Genomic DNA, 14122 nt, shown 5'->3' on the forward strand with positions numbered 1-14122 from the left:
ATAGAGGCCTACAGCAGAGCCTACAGCACAGGCCCACAGCAGAGGCTACAGCAGAGGATACAGCAGAGGCCTACAGCACAGGCCTACAGCACAGGCCCACAGCACAGCCTACAGCAGAGTCTACAGCACAGGCCCACAGCACAGCCTACAGCAGAGCCTACAGCACAGGCCCACAGCACAGCCTACAGCAGAGTCTACAGCACAGGCCCACAGCACAGCCTACAGCAGAGCCTACAGCACAGGCCTACAGCACAGGCCCACAGCACAGCCTACAGCAGAGTCTACAGCACAGGCCCACAGCACAGAGGCCTACTGCACAGAGGCCTACAACACAGGCCCACAGCACAGAGGCCTACAGCACAGAGGCCTACAGCACAGGCCCACAGCACAGGCCCACAGCACAGAGGCCTACAGCACAGGCCTACAGCACAGGCCCACAGCACAGGCCTACAGCACCGGCCTTCAGCAGAGGCCTACAGCAGAGGCCTCTGCTGTAACATTAAGTCCAGGGCAAATGTAACATTAAGCCCATGCTCTCCATGGCAACGGATCATGTGATCACGGCTGGTCATCAGCAGTGCAGGAGGCTCACAGTCACAGCTGTTATGTGATTTTGGTATTTAGATAAAATATTATAATAATAATATTTATTTGATTGTTTTGCATTGTTTTCTGTTTAAAACGTATCAAGCAAAAATATGAAATGTTAAAAAGTAACTTTATTTCCACTTCTGAGAGGCGCCTCATGTGTCACATTCACTTAACTGTGAATAACTAAATAGTTTTAACATTTTAACAGTAATAATACTGTTTTATTCAATAAATAAAATACATATACCTTCAAAACAGATGAAAAATGTACATTATACCTCCTGCAAATGAACAAAAAGTTTATTTTCGGACTCTTCCAGAGTCTTCCTACTCTGGATGCCGCTGTCATAGCAACGCGTGACGTATTCATCCCGCGACACGCCGCTGACACGTCACCTTTGCGAGACTCGTGTGTTTGTTTTGCTCCAACTCTCATGACATTTCTCTTTTATATCTTTTATATTATATCCAGCCGCAGCACGGAACCTGCCCGGAGCCGTCACCATGTTCCCGGGGGAAGAGTACGCGCAGTTCCCGCTGCAGACGTGGGCAAAAGTCTTGTCGAAGGTAAAGAAAGCGGTTGTTTTCATGGATGACCCGTGCGCTGAGGCTCTGCACTGGAGCAACGGAGCCGCGTCGCTATTCGAGGCTGGAGCCAAAAATCTAAAGCAGTTTTCCAGCTTCGAATCGTGCGGTGCCGAGGACCCGAAGGCCGTGTTCGTGGTGAGCTCGGTGCTGATGGGCAGAACTGTCGACATCATCAAAGACATCATCTCTCTGAGCCACTTCCAGTACTGCGTCGTGGTCACTGCCGTCGCCCACTCCGTGCACCTGGTCGCCAACAAAGTGACCGCAGAGATGGAGGGGAATCCCGTGTTCGAGCAGTTCGAGGAAAAGCTTTGCGAGTGGATGGGGAACATGAACTTTACAGCTGAAGTGATGCACGTCCCTGTGGTGTTTGCACCGGTGTCACAGCAGCTCATCCTCACGCCACACTTTGCTCACCTCTTCCCACTTCTTGCCCCCGATCTGGAAACTATCAACGCCAAACGCCCAGAGAAGAAGAGATTTGGAAGCCTGGTCGATTTAGATATGAATTCCCTTCCGGCCGAACTGCAATTTGAACTGAAAAACCTGGCCTCAGCCTTGAATTCAATGTTTGAAGCGACAGGGACGAGAGAAGAGAGTTTTGCTGTTGGTCCCATGAGTCGCATCATCGCTGGAGAGTTGGCCAGTCACCCACAAGCCAAGAACAGGAGAAAGACAGCTCAGAAAAAAGCATCGGTCATATTTATTGACAGGACAATGGACCTGACAGGTAATGGTCCAAGAGAGTTTGAATGCTGCAGTGCTATTTTGCTGAATAGTCTAGGTAATGTGCATTAATAACATGTTTCTCTGTATAATTAGGAGCTGTAGGTCATCATGGTGACAATCTGGTGGAGAAGATTCTGACGGTGCTGAAGCCTTTACCTGGTCATGTGACGGACGTGCAGGTCGACATGCTGGAGCTGACGACTTTACAGCGCAGTCCGCAAACCCAGAACATCCTGGCGCCCGGATGTTTGGCACAATTAGAGTAAGTGCGTCACACGTGGAGTCTAATTGTAGATTAAAGATAAAGGTGATTTCAGGTTTATCTAGTAACACAAATCGATAAGTCTATTGTTTGAATTTAGATTAAAACAAAAAACAAAACAGTGGCTATTAAATTGTCCAATTCTTTATTTTTTGTAAATGACATATGAGTTTTGAATTGATACGATTATCCTTTATAATCCTCTCTGGACTGCTTTAGCTTTTGTTTGATAGACTGACTTTGTGTCGTTTTCTGTCAGCCAGGGGATTGAATTATGCATTCATTATAGAAAACACATTCTCTTAAACAATAACAAATATAGAGTGATAATGCATTGATGGCTGAAAACCATGAAAAATATAATCCAGTTAATAATGATTATTCAAATAAAGCATATTTATTAAACTGACAATTTAAATCAGTAGTTCTTAACCTGTGGGGAATGGCCGAGTTGCCAAGTGGGGAATGACCGGTCGGACAGAAGAGCCACTGCTCTAAAATTTCACCAATTTCAATTTCAACTTCAACCAATTTTTCCAAATTTTCAACCAAATTTCAAATCACAACCATTTACAGACTGTTTTAATAACAAAAACAACCGCAGCAAAGGCTGTTTTTGCTGAGAAAAGCCTGAACACATTCCGGGCCTTCCACGTACCTGTGCGCGTCGGCGTTTTCGAGCATGGTTGAGATCAAAACCAAATCGCGAAACCGTCTGATTGACCTTGAATCTGATTTGCGCTGCGTAATTTCAAAAGTGGAACCGAACATTGAGGCACTCGTCAAGGCAAAACAAATGCAAAAGTCTCATTAACCTGAGCTCTAGTGTTGCAGTTTTAAAAATGTTTTTTATGGGCCAAATAAATTGAGAAAAAAACATAACGAATATTTTCATATGTATTTTATTTCCACGTGATAACTGTTAGTAAAAAATATAATATATGCAAACAAAAATGAAGGGCCGTAGAATGGCACAAAAAAGCAAAGCGTATATTTTTATGTACTAAACACTGCATGGGTTAAAATGAGAGTTGGCTCACTAAAAAGTGGGGAATTGGAGAAAAAAGGTTAAGAACCCCTGATTTAAATAAATTGTGCAATTCCAATTCCAGCCTTTAGTTTTATGGCAGTGATTATTTTATTCTAGAAAAATTTTATTCTGAACTTTTTGATGCGAGGAGACTCCACTTACTGCAATATCTTCTGTTTACAGTGTTAGTTTGTCTGGACACAGACCAGATGATTACCACACAGATTGTTGCCGGTAGTTGATAGTTGCTGATACTGATATTTAGACTTTAAAATTCATAGAAAAGTCCTACAAATCTATTTCAAGTTGAAGTTAAGTTAACAAATACATTTTCACTTAAAAAATAATTATAACAAATAATAAAGGTATTAACACAATGCATTTATCTGGGATATTGCATGATATGTGGCCATTTTTTCTGCCTATTTGCTATATCTATTAAAATAAATAAAATAGTTGTCGAGCAGTTAAACATGTCCTAGTGCCTCTTCATGTCACATGTTCCACTCCTTCTTACATTGTTTAAGTGGTAAAAAGAGGAAAGCCTTTGAGCGAGAAGAAGAGTTTTGTGGCCGAGCTGTGCAGCATGTTTAACCACTGTGACACTGTGAACGTGTGGGAGGTGAGATGTGATGGAAGTGTGTGGCTTCAGGTCACTGCTGTTTAGACTTGTGTGGTGCAGCTGACATCTGCTGCACAGACCAGGTGGGACTGACCTAATGAGGAATACATGTCTAAATCAGATTATAAAGGAACCTTATAATGTGTTGTTAACGCTTTTAAATATTAAAAGCGTTTCTTCTTTTGGGCATTTATTTGCGTATTGCATTCTTGTCATTCCTCTTCATGTGGTCTTCATTTACTGAGGCAGAACATGAACAGGATTACTACAGGTCAGGGAAACATTGTCAATCATCTTTATTAAAGGTTGTATTGTATTTAGTATCTGGTATATTATTTTTGCTCGCATGTCCCGAAATATAAGAATACTTGATATAGATTTAAATGTGGATTGTATGAGGTGAATTTTACAGTCGGCTTGTGCCTGTTCATGAGCTCTTATTTAACGCCCACATTTTTATTGTGGCTAAAATGATTTGCTAATGTGTTTCTCAAGTTGCGCCTGGGATCACAGACTGAGATATCTGTGTATGATTATTCTCAGTAGCGGACAAGGCGGAGGTGGAAGTGCTGCTCGGAGGTTAGAGGTCACCCTGAGGTGGGTGTGTTTACACAGAGCACTGGTCTGATGGGATCGTCCTGAGCAGCAGAAGCACATGGCCCAGCTCAGCCTGATCATGAAATAATGAGAGAGAGAAGACTTCCCACTTGATTTATCCTCAGTTTAACGGCCTTGAAGCCCATGCCTCGCCACAGGCAGTGCAGAGTTATACTCTAAAGAGCTGAATCTTGTTTACAGAGGTGTCTCTTATGCCTTATGTCTTCATAATTCTGCACTAGAGTTCTTAATTGCATTGGCTAATTTTGCTCCCACATATTTAGCTCCCTTCCATTTTTGGAACACCTTGATTAATAAACTTTTCAAATCAAATGTTTGTGTTCCAGCCTTGTTTGATCCATGATCTAATAGTTGCTCATTTAGTCTTGCAAATCATGCAAAACCTAGATTTAATTGTATTTTAATAACTGCAATATACAATATGACTCAAATCAAGCAATAGAACCTTGACTTTCTAATTTAAGAAGCCATAAAACTAATGAAAGTGCAATATTGTGAAAGTGCTGTATAATGCACCAGAGATGAAGCGTGCAGGGAACTGGACTTCAGCCGCTTCAGGTTTAATTGTCTGTGTAATCTGCCCATGTCTCTCGGATGTTTATACACCTATGATTTAGACCCATATTTTTAGCCTGAACCCACTGTGTGTTTTCGTTGGCTCTTTTGTGTAGTCCAGGGCAAACCTTTAAATATTAGGTGTGGACCTAATTCCAACCTTTTTGTATAAAATTTCCCTCTGTAATTCCAGGATATTTGGACAGATTACCGTGTGTTAAACGTTCTGTGGGTGGCTGTTGATTCTAGCTCTTTGGACGAGACCCGCACTTACTTTACAATTACAGTATCGGATTACTCTTAACCTGATGTGAAACCAGCAAACTATGGTACTGTTGCATAACGGAATATTCCCAATAAAACGCTTCAGGCGGTTCCTTCCTATTGACTATTTCTTGCCTAATCAAAACTGGTCGCGATGCATCCATGTTTTTGTGAGCTCATGTTTTTATATCATTCATTTAAAATCACAGTTCAATTGTGACCGGCTTCAAGATAAGGATTACATTCTGTTATTTACCGATTTTTACTGACACTTTCCTCATTCCTGCAGTTTCGTCCGTCATGATGAGGAGTTTACAGTCTCTGGTCTTGCTTAAGTGAAAGTGGCAGAGTTGTTGTGTGTGTCTTTGTGGTCAGGTGCCTTCCAGCTCTCAGTAATTTGCTGTGCTTGGCTGGGCGCCCCCCCCCCCCCCCCCCCCCCCCCCCCCCCCCCCCCCCCCCCCCCCCCCCCGTTTGATCCAGCCGCGGGACACATGAACCCCATTGGCAAAGGGCAGCGAGTTTCCCTCCGTCTCCAACCCCAACCGCCAGTGAGTTTGGCCGCGCCGGACCTTGATGTTGTGGCGGGAGTCAGTGCGTGTGGGCAGCAGTGCGCGCGGGTGGCCAAGGTGCTCTGGTCCCGACACAACCGCACCCTGCTGTAAGAAAAACACGAGTGAGGCTGCCATGGCTCTACCACCACTACTGTGCAGGAAAAACACCTATTTCTGTCCCGGCTGGATGGGAAACGGAGCACGAATGTTATAAAGAGTGCTTAATACATGGTTAATAGCCTTGACAACACTATTTATCATTTAAGAATTAAACTTTACAAAGCAATACAACGGCTGGTACATTTTGAGTTAATGGGGCAGCACTATTTACTGATTATTCATGATTACTTAAACCAAACAACCAGGAATCACATTTAATTATCATTGCCTCACATTTTACTATTCCTTGTGTCAATCTTAATGACATTTTATCTTTCTGGATGACAAAAAAAAAGTTGATGTGACAAAAGAAATTTCATAAGTTTACTTTTATGTAGCGATGGTTCCATATTCATTTTTTATATCTGGTTTATGTCTTACTGTTGTGGCCGATAATAATAATAATGATAATAGTAATAGTAATGCTCACCAGTTAACTTTTCACTGCTAATAATGACAAAATATATCTTAGTTTTTCATAATTACTCATTAGTCAACAAAATATTGGCGGCTAAATGTTCAATTACCGATACCAATATTTCAGGAACCCTCTAATATCACTGTTCCTGGTTCAGGTTTGGTCCTGGTTTGAGTCCAGTTTAGTCCTGATGTTGACTCTTTTTGGTTGTGTTTAATCAAGTCCAGATTTATCTTTGACTTTAATCCAAGTTCAGTCCCAATTTTAGCTTGGCGCATGTGCAAATGTGAATACACCCGAAGTTGAGTGTCACAAGTCGGGCGAGATGCTTCTGTGAAACGTAGAAACAGTTACAATCAACAACCTTGCAATCAAAGGTCTGTCTTACTTACACTTTGACATCCTTCATTTTGTTCTAGAATAGGTCAATGGAAGTGTAATTGAAGCTTGTACTTGTTTTGCTGTGTTCAAACATAGATGATTGTCTTATCATGTCGCAGGCCTTTTGAGTCGTATGGGAATCGACTCAGAGACAGACATATAATGGACGGGTGGAGACTTAATGACAGACAGCTACAGAAATTGAACCCAGTCTTTAGCCACATCCATTTTCCAGTGGTTGAATATAGGAATGAGATTGTTTTGTCGTTCTATAGTTGGACAATCAGGAGCTGGAGTCAGTTTTGTGTTGTTCTGAGCCGTGTGGGCACAGCTAAATGGATGGAGAGGGTTTGAACTCATGAATGCAGCAGCACACAGGCCGGTCAGGGCACGGGCAGGGCACCGGCAGGGCACGGGCAGGGCACGGGCAGGGCACAGGCAGGGCACGGGCAGGGCACGGGCAGGGCACGGTCAGGGGCAGGGCACGGTCAGGGCACGGTCAGGGCACGGTCAGGGCACGGGCAGGGCACGGGCAGGGCACGGTCAGGGGCAGGGCACGGGCAGGGCACGGGCAGGGCACGGGCAGGGCACGGGCAGGGCACGGGCAGGGCACAGGCAGGGCACGGGCAGGGCACGGGCAGGGCACGGTCAGGGGCAGGTACGGTCAGGGCACGGGCAGGGCACGGGCAGGGCACGGGCAGGGCACGGGCAGGGCACGGGCAGCTTGGGTTTCAATGTCTGTGTAATGTTGAAAGGAGCACGCAATTACTGTCCCAATGGACTGATTGTGGTCGGACACATCAGCATAATTTATACTTGTTGAAAGTGTTATTCTTAAACAGGATTGCATGTTACTATGAATATCGTTTATTCAAACCGATTGTTTTTATTGGCTTCATCAGGTTAGAAGGGGTTCGGGCGGGGCCATTCTGTTCTTTGTATATTAAGTGTATTTATGTAGACATCATTTGCGTGTGTAATGTATGATATAAAGTTTAGACCATATTGTCAAGTGCTTAGTTAACAGAAACCAAAGTCATCACAGCCTTGACTGTTCCACCGTTTGTTCATACAAGAACTTCAAGGTCTGTTAGAGGTATTAGGGCTGGGCGATGAGACAATCACAATTTTCAATTTAGATGTCATTTTGTCTTACGATAAACACACTAAAATGGCTTCAAATATGAATTTTGGAAACATAAACCAGACAGATTTGTCATAATTGCCATTAAACACAAAAATGCTGGACTCTGCTCCAAACCACAGTCTTTGATTGACAGAGGATTGATGTTACGTCACCTGTCGATTAAAATGACCCAAGCTGATCATTGACGACTGAAGACTGAATCTCAATCTCGATTTAAATGGTATTCATTGCACGGCCCTAGTAGACATTGTCCTTGTCTTCAATTCATAATTTCAGGAAATCCATTTTCAGAATGGGACTCTCCATCATGAAGCTTCTTTCCCCAAAGGATTGACATGGCCCAATTTTGACAAGCAACGCAACGTTTTCTTTTTATGTTTATATAAATGTATTCCTTGACAGAAAAATCACGTTGGCCTTTCATCTACCAGCAGCATCATCATTCCCTCGATCACGTCCTTCCTCTTTGAAGGTCAGCCATGTTTGAACTGTTCTCAGGTTCACTCCCGTCAGTCAGTCGTACGTGGTCGCTGATGAAACACTTTGGACACATAATATCTTCAGTCTCCTCTGGTCCGTCTGTCTCTAGCATCGTGTCTCCCTCTAATTCTGTTTTCTCCTCCGTGTAGAAGCCTCGGGAAACCCACACAACATCCATCAACTAGATTACTTTCACCTGAACAACTTGTACTCCATGTTCCCATCACCGCAGATAAAACTGGCCTTTCTGTCTTTAGCTCTTGACATTTTGAATTCGGACTGCCGGACCGTGTGTATTTATTCGACACGATGATAAAAACTCACTGGAAGATGGCAGTTTACTTCCTGCAGACGCGTTCTTTCAAAGAGCCCCCACAGTCGTCTTCCTTTTGAAATGGTAAACTATCCAGAAGTCAGGAGGAGGGCGAGGATCCAGTGTCTTCCCTGTTGTGATGCTTTCCTTTTGCGCTTGCATTTGAACGTGCACGGAAAGTGAACTCTACAACCTCCGGTTTGAAATGAAGCTGGTGTTGAGGGATAAATAATAGTCAATATTCAATTAGAACTCTTTAGATTTGAGTCTTTCTCATGAGCACCGGAGGTTGTATGAATGAAGCTTACGAGAGTCTCTGCTGTTTTTTTGAGTATTGAAAGATGTCAATATTGTAATCATAAACCTTTGGATAACTGTATGGAAACGTATGGAAATAAATGTATTTTAATTTTAATTCCATAAACATAAACTAGGCAGACTTTTAATTTGTGCTTAGGCCGCTGTTATTTTATTACTTGGTTTACGGATTTTTAAATGAAATATATTGAACAGGCGGACGAAATATAAATATAATTTCAATTTCAAAAGATGTTTTTATAATATATACTATATATATTAAATATAATATAATAATTCAAGGAAATATGGCGACAGGCAGGAAAAATATAAATGTCAAAGAACACTTTTGATGAATTTGGCACTGAAGTCTGAGTATGAACAGCGGAGTTGACATTTCAACTGCCTCCACTTTGGAGGAGTCCAGAGGCTTCGTCAGAGGCTTCATCACTTTGGAGGAGTCCAGAGGCTTCATCAGAGGCTTCATCACTTTGGAGGAGTCCAGAGGCTTCATCAGAGGCTTCATCAGAGGCTTCATCAGAGGCTTCATCAGAGGCTTCATCAGAGGCTTCATCAGAGGCTTCATCACTGCTGCTGCAGGTGATTTTCATGACATGGCGGTCACAAAGTCATAAAATAACCACAGTCTTACCGTTCCAAAAAATATTCCAACCCACATGCTTTTACTGACAGATTATTGACTGAATAGACATCAGTTTAAAGACCCAAACGGATCAATGATGACATGATCCCAATTTGATAAAAATGCATTCGACCCTGCGATTCCGTCCAAGCTTCTTGTGTTGAATTTCTTCAGACAAATCTCCTTCTTCCTCTTCACTCTCTCTTCTCCCATAAATCCAGGGGCGGGTCATTGGGCCGCGCTGCATGGACGCTCAAGGCCAGCTCTGGTCTGAGTCCCGTCTCCAGCGTCTTGTGGTTCATGTTTACAGGAAGTGATCCGTGTTTTTGCTCTATCAACACACACTTCATAAATTAGCTCCGCGAGGAATAATACTGACCTTGCACAACTGTGAGCCTGTTACACGTCGGCCCGTCCAATACAAGATTCATCCTCTCCAACGGAAAATGGATCATCACATGCTAGTTTTGAACTATCACTGTACTGCATTTGGGCAGTTCTTACATTTTCTTACCTAATCAACAATTCAGCAACAAACTGTACAGCAAATTATAGATTGTATTAAATTTTTATTGTTTGGTGACTTAAATTATCGAATTAGCCTCATACAAGTAAGTGGGGTTGGGCGATAATGCCAAAAATACATATCTTAATATTTTTGCAGTCCATAAGAAAAGTATCTCATAAAACATTAAAAATCTATTAATTCTTAAACCGCAGCCTTAAAATGTCACCAATGTTCATAGTTTGTATACGTTTGATATACATCTTTTGATATACGTAGCTCACCTCAAGTTCACCTCCTATATCACTTTCTTGGAACTATAGAAACATCTATTAAGTTTTATGACACACAAACTACACAAAACCAAGAAACAAAAAGTATATAATGTGGGAAAATGATTAGACTTTTTATCTTTGATCCATCAGACATTCTTTTCAACAGCACATTGCATACAACCTTCTCATTGTCGCTAACTTTTGAGGTCATTTTTAGCTCTTTCTCTTACATCATAGTCTTTTAATGACTTTTCTTTTTACTTTGTGGTTAAATTAGTCGTCTATAAGAGCATCTAACCCTTTCAGGACCTCTTTACAATCCATTACCCTCCAACATTTGTAGTGATTGTAGTTTGTAGCCCTCTGTGACTCGAGCCTTAATCATGTCACGTATACCGTTCTGCGGCGTTCTGACTAATTGGAATATCGCGGAGTCAGAAGTGGAGAATAAACAGTTTTAATATGTGCTTTTGTCAGATACATGTCCAAACCAGGGGTATAGGGTCGTTTAAATGAGAGGAATCCTGAATCAGACCTGTTCGGACCATTCTTCGCTGCTGCCTCACTCACTTCCAGGAACAAGCCCCCTCCTCGCCGCACACCCACTAATGACTTGGCAACATTCGGACCATATGTGTTCAGTTTTAACGACACGCGAGATGTTGTACTAATGTGTACGGCTATTAAAATATATTTAGGCAGCTTTTATTTGAGCAAACATGCGAGCTGTTTAGTCTGGGCGAAAAAACATGCACTTTATTTTGTACGGTATTTTTACTAGACCAAATCTCAAAGAACTGTTCTAATAGAGTGTAAGTTGTAGCTGTATTTGTACTGCTATGGTCACAGCAGTAACTTTTGTGCAAATTGTAGTGTAGTATTTACAAGTCGTGGTGGTTGTGGATGAAGTGTTTCTCAAACTGTGGTGCACGGACGACTGGTGTGCCGCAAATCTCTTCTGGTCCTGGTGTTTACTTCATTTAGAGTACTTTTTATTCACATTTTTGCTCTTCCCTGAGTAAGTTAGCTAAAACTACAGCATGTTCCTATTTGAGACCTGGTTTAACCCTAATTTAGACCAGAAATATTCCTGCTAAAGTCTTGTGTTCCCCGTTCTACAGATCATATTGTGGCTTCAGTAACAACATGTTGCTCTAATGTTATGATCATAATAGTTACTTAAATGTGTTATAACTATGAGTACTCTATAAATCTAGCTTTACTTGCGTATCTTGGTTACATCACCACTGCACGTCTCACAATACCCACTTAGCTTGTCCATACAAACCACACTGAACATGGACTGTGGTGTGTCAAGTGTTACAGTGCCCCCTAGAGGCCATAGCAGACCCGTGTCGTAGCAGATGTCCAAGCAAATCCCCAGCCCCCTTCTTTCAGAGTTCAACTGTTACTCATCAAGGCTGCTTATGGAGCCTGTCTCACACCCCCTCACCCAGTGGCCAGAGCGGGACCCCATGCGTCTGCCTCGGACCAAATGGCCCGAGGAGAGCGTCAGGGGAGCGGAGAGGGCCAAAAGTCAAATTGGAACCATATTTCATCCACACTTTATCTCTTTAGAAAACACACAGATGTAGGAGAGCCATTGGTAAATATATACACATGCGAGCTGCACACATGTGGCCCGGACAGCTCACACTATTGGCATGTCAGCTATGGGAACGATGTGATGTGGACTTACTCTTGTTGTTGTAGGTGCTTTCTTTAAGAGTTACGGGAAGTGTTATCTCGGATGTTCTGCTCAACACAAACCGTTTTACTTTAGATTTCATTCTGAACATCTGAACAGTAATGTCTAAAACTGAGATAGTACAGCTGTAGTGCTCTGTGTGACCGTTATCCCGCGGCAGCTAATTGTCAGCCGTCTTCCAGTGTGGAGCAGTGGACCGCAACTATGACCCGTCCACAAGCTATTTATCTGTTCCCTTTTCTGTCTTTGGCAAAAATGCAGCTCTTGTTAATTTGTGCGCACTTCACTGGAGGGGAAATAAATCAAACCTATAACTTGTGGATGTGTTATTTGTCAATCACACATTAAGTGGAATATATTGCGTCAGAATGTACTGCAATGGCAACAAAAAACACATAGTGCCGATAAATAATGCAGTTATTATTCAATCCAATACCCTTGTCAGCACTACTAGGGTTTGTTGAAGGGGGGAAAATATAACTACATTGTTTGATCATTACTCAATCATTGAGTATTGTTGGCTTTTTGTTCTTTGTGAAACTTGTATTCATTCTGAAAGAGGAAAAAATAAAAGGTTGGCGAAAATGCTCAAATTTTTTGCAAAGAAGGACATTTCTGAAGGACATTAATCATGCTGTAGTATTCCTCTGTGTATATGTAGAAATCTGTCAGTAGTGTAGTGTAATGTACTGTAATGTTTGTGTATGTTTTTCATAGTTTTTATTCATTTATTTCTCTGTTCTTGTCTATTGTTATGGATGATTGTATGTTCTGTCTCTGCACATTTGTTTAATTAAGGTCCAATACCTGTCAAAATGGAGAACATAACATTTGGTTTACTGGCTTCACTTTTATCCTAACTTTCTTAAGATGAAGTTGTAGAAAAGACAAAGTAGAGGCCATCCAAATAATGGAATAATCATGTGTTGTATATTTGTTGTAGTTTCCCCAGTCCTTTGTGTTGTTGGCCTTGTTCTGTGCTTTGTGTCTGGCTGCAGAGTGAAGATGGCGGGCGGGTGGGTGGGCGTCTCTGTGCGAGCCCTCCTCCCTGTCCAGCGCGGGCCCCAGGTCTGGAACACATTACATCTGATATTAAACACATGGCAGCGGTTATAACGGAGAAAAGGCGAGAGAAGAAAAAAAGCTTTTCTAAAAAACGAACGAAAACAGTGAAGTGGATTTGTGAGCCAGCCCCCTCCTGCCTCAGCCTTGTGTTCCCCGTCCTTAGCCCTGATTTGGCTTTTGTGTCTTTGTCTCTCTGGTTTCAGAGTTTGTAAGGCGATCGTGAAGTCCTTTACATCAAGAAGGTTCATTTTTTGGAGGAAAAATGAAAGAAACTTGAGACACACCACCACACGAGCTGTATAAACTATATGAACACTATGAACTCATACATACAGCCTTTATATAAGACGTCATTCTGCTCTTTATTACTGGGAGGAACTATAGGAGTAGAAGTCATGGTGGATGTACTTGTTGCAATAGTCAACGAATGCCAGTAGTTTGTAGTAGTTATGCAGTAGAAGTATTAAATGTGCACTATATAACATTTCTGGCTGAAGGTCCTGCTCTTCTCCATGGACATGTTCTGCTTTGCTTGAAATGTTCCACTGTGTGACATTAATCTTACGTCCCTCCATAGCAGCAAGCCGGTGACACCAGCAGGCCAAGTCAGATCTGTGGAGAAGAGCAGCAATAAATGATAGTAAATGTAATCACTAAATTAATTAGTTTACTTTGAGTATCTGTCAATACCTGATATCAACAATATATCAACCAATACCACTGTCCATAAAACTGCATGTTATCAAAAGTTCCTAAAAGACTAAAGGTTTTAAAACCGTGACAACTATTATTTTTACACCTGTCACTTTACAACAGCAAAACACTTTAAAATAAACTGACTGAAATCTGTTCTGGGCTTTAAAGCGTCAATACATATTGGATTGATATTGGTAAAAGTATGTCTTGTGTTCTCAAAATGGC

General features: G+C 42.1%; 1 protein-coding gene across 1 annotated transcript in view; it reads left to right on the forward strand.

The window, feature by feature from the left end:
* The first annotated feature begins 1095 nt into the window (after positions 1 to 1095).
* The window catches only part of scfd2 (sec1 family domain containing 2), a 220171-nt gene continuing 207144 nt past the window's right edge, over positions 1096 to 14122 (forward strand). Inside the window, exons 1-2 of the mRNA XM_072439422.1 lie at positions 1096 to 1909; positions 2002 to 2170. Coding sequence (XP_072295523.1) covers positions 1096 to 1909; positions 2002 to 2170 — 983 coding nt within the window. The remainder of the gene's footprint in view (positions 1910 to 2001; positions 2171 to 14122) is intronic.

Source organism: Eucyclogobius newberryi, unplaced genomic scaffold, assembly GCF_026437365.1.
Source record: "Eucyclogobius newberryi isolate DKJ021-1_F unplaced genomic scaffold, fEucNew1.0.hap1 SCAF_9, whole genome shotgun sequence".
Lineage (NCBI taxonomy): Eukaryota > Metazoa > Chordata > Actinopteri > Gobiiformes > Gobiidae > Eucyclogobius > Eucyclogobius newberryi.